Source organism: Punica granatum, chromosome 2 (genome assembly GCF_007655135.1).
Source record: "Punica granatum isolate Tunisia-2019 chromosome 2, ASM765513v2, whole genome shotgun sequence".
Lineage (NCBI taxonomy): Eukaryota > Viridiplantae > Streptophyta > Magnoliopsida > Myrtales > Lythraceae > Punica > Punica granatum.
In genome coordinates, this window is record NC_045128.1 from 2436757 (window position 1) to 2459347 (window position 22591).

The following is a 22591-nucleotide window of genomic DNA, read 5'->3' on the forward strand; positions in this document are numbered from 1 at the left end:
AAGTTTTCCAAAATTATACTTCATCTTGCATCTATATGTAACTCTTTCCGGATCGATTTTATTTGCTCTCTCCATCTTCATAAAACTGGTCATCATAACTGCAAACTCAACTCTGATAGTTTTACGTAGTCTCTCATATTGCAGTCTTCGATGAATAATCGACCCAAAAAAAAAAAACCTATAAGTCCAACATGGAAGACTTGAATTTTGCCAAAAATAGAGAACAAAGAGAATGGTAGTTGCTTTTCTATCTATTTATATTTAAATCAAATCAAATCCTATCTGGAAATGCATGTGTATATATATATATATATATATATATTATATTTTGGGGTAGAGAGAAATGCATGATTCCATACGTCAACGTGACCGATTCCTGAGATCTGAGGATGAAAGGGCTGCGGTGGGCTGGGCCCACCTTCAGGACCGCCCATACATATGTCAGGCCAGAAAGGACATTACCCATCTGATTTTTTTATTTTTTAATAATTGATGGCAGTCTAATGAACACGTGGCAACATGTCAGCTGCTTGCTTAATCAGCAAATCTTCTAATTGGACGGCTGGGGATGACAAAAGGAGCCGCCCCCCATGGCCCCACCCCATTAGGTCTTCACAGTAAACCCGATGTCATCTCATTCATCCGAAAAATTATCAAATATATCCGACATTTTTACACCTTGAGTAACATTTTTATCTGAGTAAGTTCCATTATCCAAGTTATAGTGCATCCATGCATAGACGGGGCATGGTACCATAATCTCGACAGGACAGGTGCCTCGTTCCCTTGTCGGAATTCTAAGAAGGTCTAATCTTTTTGGGCTGGGCCTGACCGTGTCGTGATGGGCCCATTACGGAAGGCATCTCTGCAGCCCCTCCTCTGTCGGTGATTGGGCCCATGGCAGCATGCACTGCACCGTCACCGAGGAAGCAAATAATGCAGGAATCCGAGGGGCAGAACGGGAAATTCGACGAAATTCTGCGCGGGAAAAAGAGCCGTTGCAAGGCAAACTTCTTCGATTTGGCGCCAAAACCTGCCCCTCCTTCCACTCGGTTTCGGCTGCCCGCAAGTCCTCGGGTAGCTTTTCTTTTTCCTTCCCAACTATTATTCTTCCCTCTCTCATTGGTCGTCTTTCTATAGAATCTTCAATCTATTGACTGATATTAATTCCCGTTCAGACATCAGTATGGCAATCTGACTTGACTATATATCAAGTGCCTTTAATGAATTATAAACCTTTGTCCCGACTATTTACAAAGTACTTTCAATGAATTTCAAAATCTTATATTGTAAATAAAATTCATTCTTCGTATTGTAATTTTTAGTATTTTTTAATATCGCGTCGCCTCTCTTGACCATTAAAACCAATATATAGACTTCTTTTAGCCCATTCTGAATCTCTTTCTTATTTCCTCAGAGAAAATCTCTTTTCCCATTCAAACCAAACTCTCTCTCTCTCTCCCTCTCTCTCTCTCTCTCTCTCTGGAGAACAGCATCAAGAATTTCGAAGCAAAAGACTCTTTCCTCTTATTCCTCTCAGCCGGGGCAGCCTGAATTCCGGCATCTGTTCCGATTCCTCCATCAAAAATCCAATCTTTTGCGCCCTGTCGTGTTCCGGAGATACGATTTTTGTCCTGCCCTATTCTTGCTCTGTTCTGGCCGGTGATGGGATTCCCGAAGAAGCCACAGATGGATGGGTGCCTGGAACCCGAGGGCAAGAGGTGGGTAATCGCCGGGATATCAATACGCGCCCCGCTGAAGCCGGTAAACACAAAGCTGAGGCTGAAAGAAGGCGAAGAAGAGGATGAGGAGCCGTGCTCAACGACCCCGACGTCCAGGGAATCAAGAATACCCGAGAAGCTCCCCTGCCCGCCTGCCCCAAGGAAGCGCCGGCCTCCATCGAAGTGCCACCTGAACGGTGCTAGGGAGTTCTTCGCGCCACCGGACTTGGAGACGGTGTTTAAACTCCGAACGGAGAGGACGAATTGACTGAGTCCAAATTCGTAGTTGTTAGCGAAGGCTGAGGTTTTTAGAGTTTTTTTTTTTCTTTTTCTCTTCTTCTTTTGTTGTGTTTTTATTTTTTAATTTAATCTCTTCTCTGCCAAGGGGTTGCTGAGAAGAGGTGACCATGTACAATCTTCGAACATAAATATGGGAGATGACCATTTGCATCTTCCTAGTCCACAGTTCGGTTTCCTGTTCGGGCCGGTTGTTCCTGTTCGACTGTAAAGTGAGGATCTTTGTTCATCCATCAGTAGCAAGGTTATGAATTTACGAAGCAATCAGCTCTTAGTTACAGTTATGCTGTCTGCTGGGCTTATCACGACCACGAGCAAGTACATCGCTTGCAAGGGTGAAGTGAATGTTAACTTGCCGATTCGTACAGAATTACATCGTGTCTTGCCAGGTAGAGTGTAACTTGAATTACCGAATTAGAGCATAAGCGGGGACCTGAACCGACAAAACTTGAGATAGGACAATGAATGAATCCATCCGAGTTATATTACTCTTTGCCTCTCTTCACTTCACCTACCAAACTTATCTGCTGTATATGTATATATTTATATAGGAAAAGAAAAGCAACACAATTTTGACATTTTGACTGGAATGAGAGCAAAATCAAAAGTGGGGAGGGGAGGAGGATGGGGGGAAAAGCAAATGAAAAATGTGATCTTTTTTCATGGCCGAGAGGACGAGGAGATGCTGCAATGCAATGCACGGATGCTTCATTATTGATTGACTGTCACAAAATGCTGCTGCCACCTTCTCTTCCCCTCCCTTGTCCTCATCATCGTCATCTTCTTCAGCAGGTCCCCACCTCAAAGTACCATTAACATTTTATGCCTTATCACTGTTCTCGAAGAAAAATAAACATTTTTACCACAAGTACGATGCAATTGGTAAATTTCGCTCTATTGTTAACAGACTTTATCTACATTACAGAAACCACTACATATAAATTGCCATTTAGTGATGGTTAGTTTCCATCGGTAAAACCAAAAAAAAAAATGGGTCAGTAAAAACCCTTTGGACCTATAATGATGGAAAAATGAATTTACCTACGATTTAAAAAACTGCCAGTATAGGTATCGTACATCTATGCTGACAGTTGAATCGTCACAATAATCTAGATTTCAACCGATTGAAATTTCTGTCATTGAATTCTCAAAATTCATCGGTATTTTACTTGCTTTTCTAACTGATTTTCCATCACTGTAGGTTAATTTATACAACAAATCCACTTATTTTTGGCAACTTTTTCTGACGATTCCTCCATCACTATAGGATAACTTTACCTATAGACTATCCATAACTAGATGACTTTTTTATTTTAAACATTTAGTGATGGATATTTATACAAAAGTAAAGTACAAGAGCTTTATTGTTTTTGCTAAGACCTGCATAGAAATAGGCTACTGACGTGAGTAAAGCTAAAGCAACGGTAGTATTTATATCATTCGTAGAAATAATATATATCTTGTAACAAAAGAATGATATATAATTTGCTATGGATATATTATAACACTTTAACACGTGAAGTTCACATCAGCTTTTCCCACATCTAAAGAAATTACCAAGATGTGCTATAGACAAAATGATGAGTATCAAAATTACAAGTATGAAAGCAACATGACAAGACTTCTTCAATATTCCAAATTCTTGCTTGTACTACGTGCTAAGAAGTTGGGCCAAGCCACACTCAAAGTTTGCAAGTATCAAAAGGGGATTTGTTTCATGCCATTTGAAGATCCTAGAGTAGCCCCGAAACAACACAAACCAAAGTATTACATAAATTCACATGGTAACAAAGTTTATTGTCTTCTCTTATAAATATTAAAACAATGAGTCCACATACTTACGTAGACCAAAAAGTGAAGTCAAAAGCTAGTTCATTACTTGCTAAAACCATTAGCTTCATCCTGTAATAATACATAAGAGTATTATGTTCAATATGAACAAAGAATAATGCTATTGTGATTATCTTCATAACGAATACAATAAAGACTTATTAACAAAACTAGATAGAATATTGACAACATATGCTCAGAATATATGAATTTTAGTCAAAATATGAAAGGAGTAATCATAGACAAAAGGAAAAAGATGAAGTCGAGGAGTAATCATAGACAACAAGGACATGGACACAAGCTATAAATAGAAGATTTATTTTAGAAAGTAGACAAGTAATCATAATTTTTTAGCTAAGGCAATTATCTAAACTGATGATGGAAGAACTTGCGAAATCTTTATTATCTTTTCTCTAAGGCACTGTCTCTTTTTTATTTCTTGGGAGGCAAATTCTTTTCCAGCAATTTAGCACAAGACAAGAGATTTCAGCAATACACCTAAAGTGAAAATACAACCTCTCCTTTGGTTCATACTTGTACAGCGGATAGGTCATCAGGAAATGGAATCACCCTAAACCACGATTTCTCCTTTATAAGCTCGTACTTAGTCGGAATCCACCATAAGTACCGTATTCATAGAATCAAAGAACACCACAAAACTCTTATGATAAGCCACTAATTTCATCCTTAACAGCACAATCATCAGCAATCCTTAAAGCAACGAATCCTTAAGCACGCATTCAAGCAACACACAAGATTTGAGTTTAAAAAAAAAAAACCACATAGGAGCTGCTAATCCACAAGTGAACCGTGACAATTCATATGTTAGTACATATCGAATGGTGAAAAATAGAAAATCGTTTTCTTGGAGATTGAGTCCCTCTAATGTCTTTTGGAACCTTATATATGTACTTTTCAGTCCAGTCCATATCAAAGTAGCCCCATTAGTGTGATGTTTGGGTAAAGGAGGTTCTTAAAGTTGAGTTTCTTGATATTAAATGTATTTGGATTTAGAGTTGAGTTGAGTTGAGTTTTAGTTTTAATTGGTTTGTAATGATTGTATTGTTGAATTATGAGAAAAAGTGTGAAAAATTAATAAATAATTGAGAGAAAGTAATGATTAAGTAATAATTGTGTTGTTGAATTATGAAAAAGTAATGAATAGTTGAGAGAATTTAATATTAAAAATTGAATTGAATGGTTAAAAAATTTAAAAAATGAAAAAAAGTAATGATTGTGATGTTGAATTGAAAATAAATTGAGTTGAGTTGAAAATCTTTTAAAAAATAAAACACTATTAAAGATGTTGCAGTCAATGATCAAAATAGTTAGCATGCAACCATAACATTCAGATATCATCAAATGCTAAAAACCCAAGAAATCTCTAGCCTCTTCTCCTAATCATAATAGTTACGTAGCTCACCATGTAAGTGTAATGGCACACAGACTTGTAACATTGTAGAACATCAAGGAAAGATAAAGACTGTAGAGCGGAGCCTAGGAGACACGACACAAACCTATAATTGGGGCTCGGTCAACTTAGAGGGTTGAGTGGGAGTGACTTCATGGGGAATTAACAAGACATGGATCGGGAGCTTGTTCTTGAACGCGAGGATTCGGCTCCAATTGATGTTGAACGCCTCCGCGAGTCGCTTCCTGCAAGCTAGAGTTGACGGGAAGCATACCGCGGGGTTCTTCTTCCCCAGCTTCCTCCCTTCAGTTGTGAGCATATAATGCGCATAATCGATTGGTTCAGGATGAAATGAAACTATCCAACTGCAGCGCAATCAATCGATTCAAGCAATAAGATTATAAATTAGCAATAAAATCATCTTAGTGAAGATCATTGTAGAACCAATCGAACATCCGGTCTCCTGGGAGTTTCTTTTGCGGAAAAGTCACCTGATAATGATTCCGCTGCATCCGTGGAAAAAAAAACTACAAAACCACCAAGAACAATATCAACCAAAACTTGGCATGAGCAGATATATCAACCTGCACGAGAACAATTGCCCAATTAATATGGCTTCTACAATCTCAATTAAACATTGCATGGATCAAATCACATGAATTGAGGCAAGGAATGCAACTCCACTCATCGACAAGTGCAAATAAATTTTCTCCACTTTTTAAATTTACATAAGTTAATCTTGTATTTTTAATTTTTAATATATATTTTTACAAAATTCTTAAACTTTTAATTTCGAAAATATTTTTCTAAACTTTAACATAACAAATAATTATATTTTCAATTTTAATTTTAATAGTTAATTTTTTAATATGAAATTTTCTTTACTTATTTATATAATTTAAGTAACAACGATCTCATACATTAAATACAATTCTTTTTTGGCTCATGGTTGATTGTCGTTTTTTAGTCTCTCGTCATTATTAACATGTGTGTGCGCGCGCGTTTGTATACACCATGGTATCGGGGCCTAACAGGCCCCTGATTAATTCAATCAAGTCGGAACAACATATTAAAGAGTAAAACTCTAGCAATATGGATTTTCTCCATTTACGATACTTAAATTCGAAATCTTATTTAAGGGGAACAAACACCGAACTTAAGGGAAACAAACGCCGCACATTTGAACCGACGCACATTGGTTTATACACACACATACATATATGTATTGAGTTTTGTAAATTCCAAACAATGATTATTATAGCTACACTTATCAATATAAGGAAAAAAAAGGTCAATTCATCATTTTCAATACAAAACTAAAGTTGATCTATAGATGTATTTCTCAATTTTATCAAAAACGAAATCTTGAGAAAAAAAGAAAAGAACGATAAAAATTCACATAATTATTTATACTAATGGAGATATTCATCGGTAAATATCAGATAAAATTTTGAAAGTCTCTTGTGCCATAACAATAGGCATTTTAGGTTGACGACAATTTTGTCTATCACTATAAACATATAGCTGCATCTCATCCTGTCACAATAGACTGTTTATAGCGATGGAAACACAGACATTAGTAAAATACCTTCCTATAGTGACGAAATTTTAGTCTGCCACCATAAAAGTAACTTATACTCACGGATTTGCAATTCCATCTGTAGAGATTCGTCCCAGCATACTCTAAGGAAATCTTGTGGTTCTATCGAAGGACAAAAGATAAAATAAAATAAAATATTTGATATGGTTAATGTATGTCCCACACCCGTGACCCACCATCAAGTTGAAACTCTCATGTCCTTTCGAGTCCAGGTTCCTCGTAATGCTTCCCACGCCCCCCCCTGATGATATTATTTAATAATAAAGACAAACCCTCCCGCTGGGTTAATTTCTCAGAATCCTATGCTGTTGTTCCTTTTTTAACTTCTAGGGATGCCCCTCTGCCCTGCCCCATTAATAAACCAAAAACTATCTAATAATCAAGGGTTTACACTTAACACATGTGTTAAGTGTAGCATTCTTGTGTTCCATTCTTTTGCTGCATCTGTTGCTTTAATTGTAAGATCTTGAACATGGCATACAACCTAGAAAGAGAGCGCCACCCGGCCGACGAGTTATAAGCACTGAGATGGTAGTAGTCGGGCATACGGTGAGGTGCAGTGCAATTTTCAATAGTCATTATGAAGTCTGATCTTGGTTTCACGTCAATGACTATTCTGAATCCAACATTTTTCTGTTAGAAATTTTTTGTCAATTGAGGTTTGAATGTTTTCTACATTGAACCTTATACGTAATGGAAGCGGTTAAATCAACTTGGGTTCGAATCGAGAAGTGAACTTGAGTCCGTGCAGTTCCGTACCAATATCGATGGGGAGACGCATCCGCCGGTTTAGCATACAAGGGGTCTTTTTCTGAAATATTATTTTCATACGTACGTGTTTATGATTTTTCTAATGGCAATTTAAGGATGTATTATGCGCGGGGGTGGGTTCGGATAAGGTCAGGATTTGTGCTGATGATATGCCAAACATTGCACAGATTGTCCGTAGTGGAGTAGACAGGATATGGTGTATGACATGATTACGATAAAACACATTTTGTTTAAGTGTGTAATAATGGAGGGTTTAACCTAATCCTAAGGTTCTCTTTGTGCATCAGACAAAAGCAATTTCTAGGGATTACAGCCCTTTTAAGAAAAAAGCATTTTTTAATTTCTCGTGTAGTAAAGTAACAGTTGCAGTTACAATTATAGGGGCCATATATTTGGCCTCGTCTGATCGGAATGTGCCATATATATCTTATAATATACACTAGGGTTTGCCTTAATGACCTGTTTGTCCGGTCCGAAAGCATCTCATTCGATATCGACGGAGATAATCACCGGCGACTGTTATGAAAGATTGAACTTATCATGATATATTAAAGAGTGTGATTTATTACGTATTGCTAGGTATTACTTGAAGATATAATATGCGGCCTGCCCAGTCTGTTTCTAACCGTCTTCGTCCTGACTTCTACCAGGGACTCCCCATCTCTCATTGTGTTGGGGCCAAAATTGATATTATAGAAAGGACAACAATTGTTTCATGGCAGCAGATTTGTGGCTAATAATAAAACTGTTCAGTAATTTCCAATCATTTTCAATTTGATTTTGAGCCCAATTGCTTGGGAATCTTATAGTGTGTTTGTTCTTAGAGTTAAGCAGAGTTGAGTTTTGATTTTAATTGGTTTGTAATGATTGTGTTGTTGAATTATATGAAAAAATGTGAAAATATAATGAATAGTTGAGATAAGGTAATGATTATATTGTTGACTTATGAAAAAAGTAATAAATAGTTAAGATAATTTATTATTAAAAATTGAATTGAATAGTTAAAAAAAATTGAAGAAAAGAGAAAAAGTAATAATTGTGTTGTTGATTTTTGTTATATAATGAATAGAGTTAAAATTATAATTAAAATTTTAAAAATATAACTCACAATTTAAACAGAGTGTTAATGTATTCAAATACTCGTTTAGGCTCTAGAAATGAATTGGGAGCTAGTCAAAATCCAATTACTGAGTGTGAAAATTAACTCTATATTGACTTACTTGTTTTAAGTAGTACATGTCTCATGATAATTGGCTTTTTGCCACCAATTAAGGCACAAATAATTCTTTTTCAGAAAATTTATAAGCTCATTTATTTATTGTTCAATGTCAGCAATAGTCAAGAAAATGCTTGCTGAATATTTCACAATACTGTGACTACATAAAATTTAATCAATAACCAATACATGTGAAGACGACGAGGAAAATTTTATGGACTATAACTATATCTTTTACACGTATAGCTGTTAGTTGAATTTAATACAAGTAGCATAACTGTCTAATATTCATCAAATATTTTTCTGGCAATCTGTCTTGTTCCCCGAAAGGAGGCTTTAGTTGTTGCCTGGCTTTAGACATTATACTCCCACCTCTCATTCTTCAAATATTTGAATTGCTCTTCCAACTAGATAGATAAAAGGAAAAAAGAGAAAACCCGCAGAATTGTATTACCCATGTTTAAAACAATAGCACGAACCGTAAAAGAAAAACATAATTCGTACCATGAATCATGCGAGACAGGATGCAATTTTACCCTTCTATCGTTATCGGCCTGATATTTTCCTCGTCCAGTAAGCAGCACCGCACATCGATCTTGGTCGAAGTGAAACTTTATATGACCAATAATGTGGGCACGTCTTACTACCCAGCTGTGATATGTACTTAATTGAAGTTGATTAATTAAGTACTGATGGTGATGGCATTTAATAAAACAAATAATTAGCAACCGCTAAATAAACTATACATTTCTGAGGAGTACGAAGATTTTGGTGGATAGCAACGTGAGAATGGAAACATATAGATCGGGTTTACCCAATCCACACATTGAGAGAACAATATATATATAAATATATATACACACATGTGGCTTCAACCAAAAGCTATCAAGGAAAATGAACGACACTCTCATTTTTAAAAATTGTTCCATGCGTAAGTTATGTTCATTTTCCAATTGTTCCATGCATAAATTGACCTTTTCCTTTCCGTCCCTTTTCTTTAAGGGCCAAACGTGTATACATTAAAAATGATGGGCTTCAAAATTCAATGTTTTTAACACGTGTAACTGTCTTTTTGGGCAACTTCTGTTTCGTGGCTGGTATGATTATTTATTTATTTTTATTTTTATTTTTACTTTTACTTTTTTGAGGCGATGACGTTGGTGCAATGCTTGTTTTCTTTCATAGGGCCTCTTTTGCTTCGCGAGAGGAGAGGTCCATCTCCCCTTCTATCACCACATGGTCGGGCCATAACGTTTCTGATAAATGTGTCGGTAGTAATCCATGTTAGGCTTCTAAAGGACGATATCTATATTTGTCAACATATTCCCTGGACGTACGAGAGACTCGAGATCATTACCTCAATATTTTCATTTTTCCCAAATAAGCTCTTATGATGGTCACACTTTTGCAACTGTGATGCAGTTGAATGGGATTCGTATCTCTGTTATAGTCACCTTCACTTACTTGATTGTCGGATAAAGAAAAGAAGAAAAAAAAGAAGAAAAAATTGGCCAAAGCGATATGGATAATATCGAGCTAGTCGGATTTGCGGTTCGTACTTGCATATGCTATAAAAAGGAGATTGCTTGGGTCTTGGCCTCCGTGAGCAGTGACTAAGGGCAATGGTCAATTTCGAGCAAAATTCAAAAGGAGGCTTTGGGAGAATCCTATGAATACGTGAAAATTGAAATGAAAAGAGGTCTTTGAACTTTGAAGACATTCAACCACATGGCCCTCAAGCGGAATCCTATGATAGGGAGAAGATTCTGTCTGTCATTATAAATTTTAGAGGATAACTTTTTTTTTTTTTTCGGCGAGTCCATGATACTAATCCTCGTTCAGCTGTTATTTGATTTGGCTTTCGACACGGTAGGTGTCTTCAATGAGCTTGGAACTCATGTATACAGGTGAAGTCCCTTTCGAGTTTTCTAACAGTATCACACTCCGTGGTCGAGGACAATGAGGTTTAGAAAAATAAAATGTTTGTCCCATGGAAAATGAAAAAAGAAATATAAAAAGAAATGAGCTTACCAATCCTCCAATCATCCTAAGCTTTGGGCCCTGCGCTGACCTCCTTTTCTCTATTTACGCGGTTTCAGCCCGGAGCCCACCTCTCCCCACTGGGGCCCACCGTGCCGCTGCCCGTCCTGCCCGGGTCTCATGGCGGGAACCTAAAAACTCAAACCCTTCCGTACAGATTTTTGAATTTTCCCGCCAAATATGATTTTCCATTAAAAAAAAAAATGGTGACGGCGTCACGGCGCCCGGCAAAAGCGGGCCGTGACGGCTGTCCCCCCCTTTTTCTTTTTAAAATCTAATTTTAATATATATTTTTTTATTTCCCTGTTTTGTCTTGTTTCCATTGACGACACAAGCCTTTGTTGCTTTAGGTGAAGTGCCCATTTTACCCTTGCCATGCAAGCCCCATTGGGCGATTCAACGAGGGCAAAACTGGAATCTGAAGCTCGAATGGAGTAAAATCAGATACGGTTCAGATGAGTGATCGGATGAGGCACTCGAAATAAGAAAGATCAGCCTCGTGGACTTTGTCATGTCACATTGGCACGCTCATCCTTGTAAAATCAATCTGAATATTTCTCGTTTCTTGTCGACGCTAGACGATATAGTTGTCAATAGCAATTGCATCTTCTTGAACAACCGCATCAAAGTTACATGGACGAAACTACATCGAAGCTTAAAATGATTTCTTGGGGATGAAGCATGGAGACAAATTCAAATGTGAATCGGGTTAATCTATGCTCAACTAATGAAAATATTTCTTACTAGGCAATGCAATGCGAAACTAGACCAAATTCTGCATATATATCATGACAAATGTCAATGTTAAATATATTGATTTCTTGTTTAGACTAGAGCCTAGAAGTAAAGTGTAGAGAAACATTACCGAATATGGATTCAAATTACCTCGAATGAATTTTTAAGCCGATCTTAAGAAACGTCACGTGAGATTGATCACGTACCGAGCCACCTACACGAATGAACACGAACGGCGCCGACAATAAATTCCCACTACGTAGTCGAGCGGGAACCATCACGATTTACAGCACAATAATCTCCCACGTACGATCTATAATAGGAACGTACACATACTTTTGCATCAAGCCTCGCTCTCTCTCATGCACCTAATCAGTACATTGCTGCAGATTCATTAACGTCCATACGTGCATACTTACATGTATATATCAACCTTATGCTGATATAATGCGTGCAGCAATTGACCTAACTAATGGGTTACATTAGAAATTTAGAATGGATAATTACGGGAGTTACAAGAGATCGATTCTCCTGTAACCGACATTTGATTGTCATTTGTCAATTCCGTATTTAATCCACGAAAGAGAGTTAGGTTCCCGAATTCGTAATTGGTATGGGGTTGGGGCGGTCGGGTTTCTTATGGGCATGACCTATTGAAATACTTCTAGTCTTTCCAAGGAGAGTCTGTCGGACATATCGAGGATTTTCACATCCATGGAGCATTTTCGCCAGCCAGATCCCTCATCTATTGATAGCTTTACGAATAATGAACATCGAAAAATTTTACTTGATATCAGAGCATAAAGTTTGCTGCTGGCTTGAATACAGGCTGTGAGTTTAGTCCCAATATATATGTGGGCTTTGTTTGGGGGACTGAGGGCAAAGGCATCACGAAATGGTCTTCTCTACCCGGGCTAAGGCTTGTCGGGCCCAGTCGTCATATTTGGCCCAAATCCAACCCGACCCGATGATGGATTCGGATGTCAGCGTTGACTCCTTTCGTCTTCACCCGAACGTAACCTGCTTCTTCACCTTCTCTAGTCCGACTCTTCTTCATGCTCTCGTTCCCGGAAACGCCCCACGAATTCGTCGAATTTACACTCCCATGCCACTCGTCAGCTCGGGAAACTTCTCCACTCACGCCGTTCAGCTCCACGCCCTGCAGAGAAGCTCCGGCTGCGGCCTCCCGGTCCCTGAGAAGCGCGGATTCCGCCCTCGGCGTACCCGAGGACCACAATCAGCGGACCAGTTCTCCGTCCTCTGTTGCAGAAATGGCGGAGCTCGAGCTACAAATGAGAGCTGCCTCGGACACTTAAGGAAATTATGGCTTGTCTCAACTAGCTCGGCTTCACGCGGTGGCTGCCAACTGTGGAACTTGCCTAGCTCCGGGGACACAGGAGGACCTGTGGTGACAGTGGGTGTCGCTCTGCGCCGGATTTGGGAACTGGTTGCGGACGATAGATTGGTCGTGTACATCGCATTCGGTTCTCTAACGATTGCTGCGGTGAGTTGAGGCGTCACACTGAATCACCCAACGATTGTTCATTTGCCATTGGCATGCAGTATTCATGATTTTGCCATGTTTCCCTTGCTGGGTATTCCACAGATGCTTCTGACCACTGATTAGTATAGCTGCTTAGCTCAAGGTGGATATATTGCTTAACTCATGAGGAACTTCAATGCATGCGTCTGTTGATGTTCTCCATTTGTGTCTTGTAATTAGCTCCATATGTTGAAAACCCAGTGCCAATGATACGGTGCAGATTTCGGAGATCACGGTGCCGAGCATTTTGGCGGCGTCTGTTTTTGCTGCTCAGAATGGTAATACGGTGGCATTCTATGGATATGTGCGGGTGTTGGTTGTGTTGTCTTGTATCTCTGGAATATGCAGGTAAATCCTTTTCATCATAACACGATTTGCAATGTTACCACTACTTCTCAGTAACATATGAAAATGTAGACTTGCAAAGATTGGTTACTGCATATCATTCGTAAATCTCACTAAACGTATTAGTTCTTTCCACCAAATAAATAAACAAAATCATCTGTCCGACTTAACTGCTTTTACCCCTCTTTCTTATGAACTTTCAGTGGTCTGCGGAGTGGCTGTTTTGCACTAGCAAACGTCACCTTGGTAAGAGTTTCTAACGTTAATAAGGACTCCCACACTTTTTCATTGACATAGTGATTCTCAAATTTGCAACTTTATGAATTGGGCGGATGTCTGAGGTTCTATCTCCTTGCTTAAGAAATCAGGACATGTCCAATCCTCCGTATAGCTACTGGAAAGAACAACTGACCATATAAAGGAATGAAATAGTATTATTAGCAGAACAAAGATATTTTTTTTTAATGTGAATGTATGCCTCTTTTCCCTTTCAAAGTGTTTGGAAGTTTGTTGATTACTCTCTAAAGTTCTCCCTTATTTTATTATTATTTTTTAATGTTCTATCTGGTTTGTAACTGTTTTATCTGGTGCAGGTCAAGCGGCTTAGAGAAACATTATATTCGACTCTTATATTTCAGGTCTGCATTCTATCTTTAAATGTGTTAGCTGGTATATTCAACTCTTATATTTCAGGACAAATTACTGATTTAACTCTTTTTTTTTAGAATTCTTAATTCAATATTAAACTTTTGCAATCCAGGATATATCCTTTTTCGATGCAGAAGCAGTCGGTGATCTAACGAGCAGGCTCGGAGCAGATTGTCAGCGGATGTCTCATGTTCTCAGCAATGATCTTCACTTGATATTCCGAAATATTCTTCAGGTTGTAATCCTCATAGGCAAATGCTTGTATTTCCTTTTCCCTAAGATTATCGGAGAGTTTTAACTTTTCTTTTTAGGGAACAGGGGCATTGATCAATTTACTGAGCTTATCATGGCCTCTGACATTATCAACGCTTGTCATATGCGCTGTTCTGGCTGCAATTTTTCTGGTATATGGCAGGTATGCTTGCGCCAATATCGATTTCCATGAGCATTTGAGATTAAGTTGAGACCCAATTTTCATATCTTCCCACTGCCGTCAGTAATTACATTTTCTCCCCTGTTACTGGCGGAAAACTTTTTATGCGCTGATACTCTAGTATCATCTCCAATAATTAGCCTTTTTGCCCCTATGTAAACATGAAATTAATCTAAACTACTGTCAAGTACAAGTCTTAGATATCCAGCGTTGAAAATGGTCCATTGGCTCATGTTTACCATATTTCATTATTTAGTTAGACTGGTGGTTTACTAGATTTATTTAGTCACGTGGATATTCTTTATTGAATGTCAGTTCTATAAATGTTTTTGCTGGGGTCTTTTACAATAAAAACACCGTTGATTCCTTGCATATTTGATAGGTACCAGAAAAATGCTGCTAAGCTATCTCAGGACTTCACTGCCGGTGCCAATCAAGTAAAAGAAGAAAGCTTGTCTTACTCTTCTTGCATTTCTATTTCTTGAGCATTTGCTTGACCTTGTCTATTTCCTCCCATATACTTGTAGGTTGCAGAGGACACACTTTCACAGATGAGAACTGTCCACGTTTATGGAACAGAGAGGGTGGAAATTAGAAGGCAAAGCTTCTTTAGTAATACACTGTCAAGATATTATGTTTATGCAATCTCTTGTTTATTGTTGTCATGTTGCGCGAAAGTTGGATACGGCCGTGAATAATTCCTGTAATGTGGTGTTAGGTACAAGAAGTGGCTGGAGAGGTTAGCTTCTGTGGGCATTCTTGAAAGCTCAGCTTATGGATTGTGGAATTTGAGTTTTATAGTACTTTACCGGTCAACTCAGGTATGTCATATTTTGTTGTTGGGATCCACCCTCAGAATCTGCACCCTGCTTCTCTGTTTTTCTGCATTTGGTATTTATGATGGTCTCGCTGATTAAGTAATCTGTGGCATGTAATGAAGAGATCACAATGCCAGATGCATGTGTGGCAGTGTACATTAGTGATCGTTGACCTGAGTTTTCCTATGGAATTTCTCTTACAGGTTTTTGCCTTGATGCTAGGAGGAACTTCTGTTATAACTGGTCATGTCTCATCAGAGCAACTTACAAAGTATGTTTTGTATTGTGAGTGGATGATTTATGCCACTTGGAGGTTGGTGGATAGTTTGTCGTCATTAATGCAATCCATAGGAGCAAGTGAAAGAGTTTTCCAGCTAATGAGTATTTCGCCTGGGGATCAGTACTCACTCAAAGGCAAGCGCTTCCATCTTTAGAAATTACCAGCAGGTGTTGTGATCCCTGGTTACTTTATGGTATTTTGGGTTTGTCAGTCCTTCTATTACTTGCTCTAGAATGAACCTAGTGTCTGAATTTGCCAGATAAAATTGATGTTTGGCTATCTTAGGCAAAATGGAGTTTACATGGAACATCTTCCATTAGTTATATTTTAACATTTGCAGATCATGTGCTGTACAGGGCTGAAGTTACAGAGGTTGATGGGACACATAGAGTTCTTAAATGTTTCGTTCTGTTACCCTTCAAGGATAATGGTATGTCACCTATTTGAGCCTTCTCGTATTATCATGCTTTAATAGCTACTTTTGCATGATAAGGATCGCAGCGAATAAACCAAGTATGCATCACGAGATTAAGTTGTAGCAGTAAGCCTGAAAAATAAGACCTTCAAAATAATCTTTAGGCTTAACTTAGAAACTGACACTCAGTTTTCTTAATTTTGAGAGGCAACATTATTCCCAATTCAATTATAATTATTTGACAGTTTCTTCAGAATCTGTATCATTAAAAACAGTCAGATCCATCTTTTGTTTTTGAACTATTGACAATAAATCACAAGGCATGGCATTTACATTCTTCCGGAAGTCTGTTAAAGAAATCTACATCAGTTGTCACCTAGTTGACTGAAAAGTTACAGATTATTTGTGTCCTGACTTTTACTTAGACTGAGAAAGAATTTGGCGACTTATGGTTGCCTCTGATTTCTTTTTAAAGGTACCTGTCCTACAAGATGTGAACTTGTTGATACAACCAAAGGAACTAGTTGCAATTGTAAGATACCCAGGACCTCGTTATCTTTTTGCCTGATCTTTAAAGAAAGAAAATGCGTTGTGTAATCACTTTTCTTGTTCAGGTGGGTCTGAGTGGTTGCGGTAAAAGCTCATTGGTCAATCTCTTGCTTCGCCTGTATAAACCAGCTCATGGTCAGGTAAGCTGCACATTTCCCTTCTCCACCAATAACACGGAACTGTGTGAAAATCAAGAATGTGAATAATATTTTTGCCTCCTAAGTACAAAAATTGCAGCAATCCATGCACATCTCTACTTATAACAACTTGGCTAGAGTCGAACTATTTACAATTTGATCTCACATTTGTCTTTGTTTCTTGTTAAACAAGTGAAATTATGATCTTTTTAATTGATTATGTTTAGTCTTATGCCAATTGTTCATTGGTCATCTTCTGAGTCTCACAAATCAGTTTTTGGTGCTCAATTCGTGATGAGGATCATCTTAATGATTGCTCTTTTGACTGTTGTTAACTCCAAGAAAATTTTCAATATAAATTGCAGCTCTATCTTGACAATTACCCTCTTGATAAGTTGGATGTCAGGTGGCTCAGATCAAAAATCGGATATGTTGGGCAGGTGAGAACTGTTTGTTGCCACAATCAGATCAAAGAAAAACATCAGATCAAGGATGTCTTTTCTCAACCTAATCATTCGTTTCCTCCAGGGACCATATCTCTTTCACATGGATGTCAAGTCAAACATAAGCTATGGTTCCTTAAGATATGTCACCCAGGAAGACATAGAGTGGGCTGCTAAAGAAGCAGGTGCTCACGAATTCATCTCATCTCTTCCTAATGGTTACGAAACAATTGTTCATGAGGGTTTACTCAGCGGTGGTCAGAAGCAGAGAATCGCCATTGCGAGAGCTATACTTAGGGATCCTGACATTCTAATCCTAGATGAAGCTACAAGTGCTTTGGATATGGAAAATGAACACCAAGTCAAGGTAAGACCTCTGTGACTGTTTATTTGCAGAATTTCCAATCTCTTAGCCAAATGGAAAAACGTCTGGAAATAAATAGATTTGAATTCGAGTGCTTGGAAACATTGATTTTTTACTGCAACGTGCTTACTTAGGCCCTCATTGATGGACTGAGAAATGATGCTAGATCGAGGACAATCATCGTTGTAGCTCATAGGTGAGTCTCTCCCTCCACCCATTTGTGTTTACCATAGTTTTGTGGATTTAGAGTGGGTAGAAGTGATGAACATTTACAATCTGTTTATTTTTTTTGCAGGCCGGTTGCCATGGAAAGAGCTGACAGGATCATTGTGATGAATGGCGGCAAAGTCGTTGAGGTAAGCACCTGTTCCTGATGTGTTGTCTGGTAGAGCGGAATGGAAACAAAATGGAATGGAAAAGGAAATGATATGGAATGTGCGCAAAAAACGGTCCAATCTTTTCATGGAGATTGGATGTAGTTCCCGTTCCATTCTTACTCTTTCAAGCATTTCCATGTAGCCGTGGCCTTGATATTTAGATCTGACCTATTTAACCTATTGGATCTGACTGCTATGATCAGATAATCATCTGACAATTTGTATGTCAAAGATTACTGAGACACTACGCTATTTAATGGCTGCTTAGGTGGGGACACACAGTGAGCTGCTCCAGCGCAATGGCATATATGCTCGTTTGTTCAAGCTGCAAACAGATTGGTTGGGTTGATCTTCACGGTTTTGTCCTTTGAAACCGGACCGTCGTACTAAATGCTGCGATATTTAACTTGGCATGTTCTTCAGATGAACTGGAACAGCAATTCTTACACGCTCACTACTTATTACACTCATCTCACCAGCATTGACAATACAAAGCTCGATGAATGCAAAGAGGGAAACCATCAGGAATTTTGTTTGGATTTCGCCAGCCAGTCAGATAGCTGCTGAGTCCCGATATTCCGGACACTAAACTAGAGCCTCTCGAGGGCTTCGCTCGAGAAATCTCCCGGCTGAGGGACTTGCTCGTGGGGGAGGCCCTTCGGCCCCTCCATCTCTTGCCCTGTCCTCCTCTTCAGCTGGTTTTCATAGCTCTTTGCTTCGTACTTGTACGTACAGTCGGGCAGGTCATCGACCACTCCTTTGATCTCCTTCACAGCCTCGCGTCTCGGGGCCACTGCATCCTTGATTTCTTTGTTCCTTCCTTGCTCTTCGGCCATGCCTATTCCTTATCTTCTTTCAGCCCGAAATTCCCTTCGACTGATCAGAACCTGAACTTATTGCTTTATTAACAGCTAAGAGCTACGTGTTCATTGTATGGCTTCTCCATGTAATGTCATCAAGGCAAAATGTTCCACACATCAAGAGACAGCTTGCTCAGCACCCATAGTTACATCATCCTTTTCAGCTATTCTATATATAATAAAGTGGCACAAAAGTTCGACTGACGGGAATGATTCAATGGAGTCTTGCTAGTGAAAATCGAATTTGAATCTCTCGATTCCAAGTTTAGACTCCGTAATTGACTCCTTTTCTAACATTACATCATCTCAAGTTGTCCACCTTTTGTATCGTAGTACAGTGTATATTCTACGGCGGTCGCGCGACAACATATGGCTCGAAGATTCACAGCAATTAACGTCTCGAATTTCTGCCCCAACAGATTTACCTTACTATGTGGTTTACTACTATATTTTTTAGCAGTATCACTCTGTGCTAAATTTGGCAGTTACTCACGTGATTATTATATTCGATTAAGCTGATACTATAGCGATATTAGATTAGTTACTGTTAAATTTTAACTTGTTATGAAATCAGCAATTATTTCCCCGACCGATCTCACGCGGAAAAGCTAAGGGGTCAGCCTTGGGCCCAGAGAAGACCAACCATTTGGGCTTCGTGGTGTTAATTGGGCTGGCACCATACTTCTACCGGCCCACTAGTCCCCAGCCTCATATTTATTTACGGTTGTGCCCTAACCCTCGCCGGGCTTTCTTTTACCATGCCACTCTTTTCTCTGGGATTTAGTTTTAGGGTTAGGGCTTAAGTCTTCTCTCTCTCTCTCTCTCTCTCTCTCTGCGAGCGAGCTAGGGCTGCGTTGCCGGGCTTCTCTTCTCTTCCTCCGACCGAAGGTCTCCTCCGCTGCAGCGGCTTTCTTGACACCTCTCTGGTCCGATACCTAATGGACCCGCAGGAGAATGAGGCGGCGTTCGACGGGGAAGCTCACGAAGTCGAGCCCTCGGACCACTCCCTCCACCATTCCGCTGAAGACGACAGATCTCACCCTCAGTCCGGCGACGGAGCTAGTCCCGGGTAAGTTTCTTCCTCATGAAAGACAAATTACCAATTTTTTTAATTTAATTTATTTTATTTTGAGTTTTCTCCTTGGGTTTTGTGCTGTTGAAATCTCTGTGCAATTCACAAAGATTCAGCTTAAAGAAAGGCTTTCCCGACTGCATCGTTGATCTTTTTAGCTGCTGCACTAGTGCTCCAGGAAGTAAATGGACCTGTAGTTTACACTCTGACCGGCTCTTCTTATCTTCAAGCTTTAGAGCATTGAGTGGAAAGTTGCGTCTTTGCGTAGATTCTGGGATTTGCCTTTGGATATGAGCTTGTTTCGTTGATTACTATAGCACTAGCTAGATGTTATATAAGGTGGAATGATTTGATGGTTAATCTAGTCTACATGTAATTGCAGAAAGATTTTTGTAGGAGGTTTAGCAAGAGAGACGACTAATGGTTAGTTGTTCATATTAGATTATTACCTTTTGAGTACCTTTAAAGTCTTAGACGGCATGTTATTTTTGATTAACCATGTGGTCCCGGTATTTCCTGCAGCGCAATTTGTCAAGCATTTTGGTCAGTATGGTGAAATTACAGATTCTGTCATCATGAAGGACCGGAAGACTGGGCAGCCTCGTGGATTTGGGTTCGTGACCTATGCGGATCCCTCTGTTGTCGATAAAGTCATAGAGGACACCCATGTCATTAATGGGAAGCAAGTAGGGTTTAGGTTCCGCTTGCTAGTTTAGGCTGTCAATTTCATGGCTTAGAACAAATTCAGCCGTCTTCAGTCCTTTGACATGATGTTTCTCTCTACTGGTGGTTCTTGGGAATATCTAGGTTGAGATTAAGCGTACAATCCCAAAGGGTGCTGCTGGCTCCAAGGATTTCAAAACTAAGAAGATCTTCGTTGGTGGGATTCCATCAACTGTAAACGAAGGTGATATCATCTTTGATCCATATAACCTTGTACTGGATTTAGATGGGGTTGCTAGACTAACTTCTGTGAGTGGGCAGATGAGTTCAAGGAATTCTTTACTCAGTTTGGAGAGGTCAAGGAACATCAGATCATGAGAGACCATGCTACAAACCGTTCTCGTGGCTTTGGTTTTATCACTTTTGACAGCGAGGAGGCAGTTGATGATCTACTGTCTAGGGGCAATCGTCTTGAGCTGGCTGGAACTCAGGTAAGCAGATAACCCAAATCATACTTAACTGCAATTCAGACCCCCTTTTTTTGTTTCTTTTGAGAGTTTCAGAAAAAAATTTGTTTTTTCTTTTAAAAACTGTATAGTTGCAATATCCTCTGATACCTGAAATATGTTGGTGAATATGGCATAACATTTTCAGCATTCATTGCATAGTCAATTTTTTTTTTTTCCTGGTAGTATTGCATAGTCAACTTTTAATGCCTAGATATCTAGTTAAATTAGCTTTTTATGGTTGTAGGTGGAGGTTAAGAGGGCAGAACCAAAAAAACCAAATCCACCTCCACCGCCTTCCAAGCGATACAGTGATTCAAGGCACTCATATGGTGGAGGATATGGAGATGTTTATGGTGGATATGGAGGAGGCGGATATGGTGGCTATAACAGATCAGGTGGAGCCTATGGAGGCCGAGCGAGCGCTTATGGTGGATACGGTGGGGGTGACTTTGGTGGGTATGGAGGATATGGCGGCGGTGGAATCGGCTCGTATAGAGGAGACCCTTCCCTTGCATACTCGAGTCGTTATGGGGGAGGCATGAGCAGAGGTTATGATATGGGAGGTCCTTATGGTGGCCCCGGCGGAGGTTATGGAGGGTATGGTGGCGGTGCAGGTGGTTATGGTGGCGCTGGCTATGATCCTGGTCTTGGAGGTGGCTATGGAGGCAGCAGTGGCAGTGGTGGGGGTTTCTATGGAAGCAGGGGAGGATATGGTGGTGCAGGTAGCAATCGATACCATCCTTACGGGAGGTAAGACTTAAGGAGTCTCACTTCTTGAAACGGAGAAAGTTGTGCCTGCTGAGTGATGTTGCGAGGATTCGAAAATTAGGAAGTACATTGCTGAACTTTTATTTCTGTGAACTCATGTAATCTTGAGCTCTCAGTTACATCCCAGTGACGGGGAAAATCTGAGAGGTCCAACCTTATTTATATGTGGTTCTGTATTGACCTGCAGTATATGCCTGATGGTTCCTATAGTTGGCATTGTGATCTGAAGCCCCTTTTCCCATAGTCTTACCAGATTCCTTTTACACGATCATCTTCTTATTGCTGCTTTTCGGTGTGTTTTGTGGCCTTTAAATGTGGATGCTCCCTTGTTTGTGGCTCGGTCACGTATCTTCGGCCTTTTTCATTGCTTCACATTACACCCAAATGCTTTTTCATTCCTTAGTTTCAAGAGATGGTAAATTACATCGATTAATACAGTGGGCAAGGATCACTTTTAGTTACGAGAAACTTTTCTCGTAGTCTTGGTGCATCTTTTTTTTTTTAAAATAAATGTAATGAATTAATGTAACGGGTACTCAAAGTGCCGAGTTTGAGCTCTGGCCAAACAAGCGAGTACCTTACGATCTAGTCTTTTCTTCTTAGAACTTCCACTCGAAGAAGCGGAAAAGGACTGCGATCACTTCAGCATAGAAGTCTTTCCATAAAAATAGAGCATAGAAATCTGCACTTGCTGGAGAACGAGAAATTGGAAGAGAACAAAACTATTGAAATCCACCAAACAGAGC

At 39.3% G+C, this 22591-nt stretch overlaps 3 protein-coding genes across 5 annotated transcripts; all 3 read left to right on the plus strand.

The window, feature by feature from the left end:
- The first annotated feature begins 1386 nt into the window (after positions 1-1386).
- LOC116194600 (cyclin-dependent protein kinase inhibitor SMR6) lies at positions 1387-2298 on the plus strand. Its single transcript, XM_031523449.1, has one exon. The coding sequence runs from the start codon at positions 1666-1668 to the stop codon at positions 1987-1989; it is 324 nt and encodes a 107-aa protein (XP_031379309.1). The 5' UTR covers positions 1387-1665; the 3' UTR covers positions 1990-2298.
- A 10346-nt stretch (positions 2299-12644) lies between these two features.
- LOC116195496 (ABC transporter B family member 26, chloroplastic-like) lies at positions 12645-19901 on the plus strand. 2 transcript variants are annotated; one of them, XM_031524729.1, is made up of 18 exons: positions 12647-13125; positions 13385-13512; positions 13713-13755; positions 14103-14147; positions 14270-14392; positions 14469-14572; positions 14973-15027; positions 15118-15188; positions 15309-15411; positions 15612-15822; positions 16045-16118; positions 16579-16635; positions 16718-16792; positions 17155-17229; positions 17318-17599; positions 17731-17792; positions 17892-17952; positions 18242-19901. In XM_031524729.1, the coding sequence occupies exons 1-18, from the start codon at positions 12727-12729 to the stop codon at positions 18320-18322; spliced, it is 2049 nt and encodes a 682-aa protein (XP_031380589.1). In that variant the 5' UTR covers positions 12647-12726; the 3' UTR covers positions 18323-19901. The 2 variants fall into 2 exon arrangements, 1 of the variants encoding a protein (XP_031380589.1); XR_004154668.1 differs by lacking the exons at positions 17892-17952; positions 18242-19901 and having other exon boundaries at positions 12645-13125; positions 17318-17417; positions 17495-17599; positions 17731-17797.
- On the plus strand, positions 19629-22108 carry LOC116195500 (RNA-binding protein squid-like). Of its 2 annotated transcripts, XM_031524731.1 has the most exons (6): positions 19629-19902; positions 20288-20328; positions 20428-20591; positions 20713-20812; positions 20890-21059; positions 21322-22108. In XM_031524731.1, the coding sequence occupies exons 1-6, from the start codon at positions 19772-19774 to the stop codon at positions 21829-21831; spliced, it is 1116 nt and encodes a 371-aa protein (XP_031380591.1). In that variant the 5' UTR covers positions 19629-19771; the 3' UTR covers positions 21832-22108. The 2 variants fall into 2 exon arrangements, with proteins under 2 accessions (XP_031380591.1, XP_031380592.1); XM_031524732.1 differs by lacking the exon at positions 20288-20328 and having other exon boundaries at positions 19642-19902.
- The last annotated feature ends 483 nt before the right edge of the window (positions 22109-22591 follow it).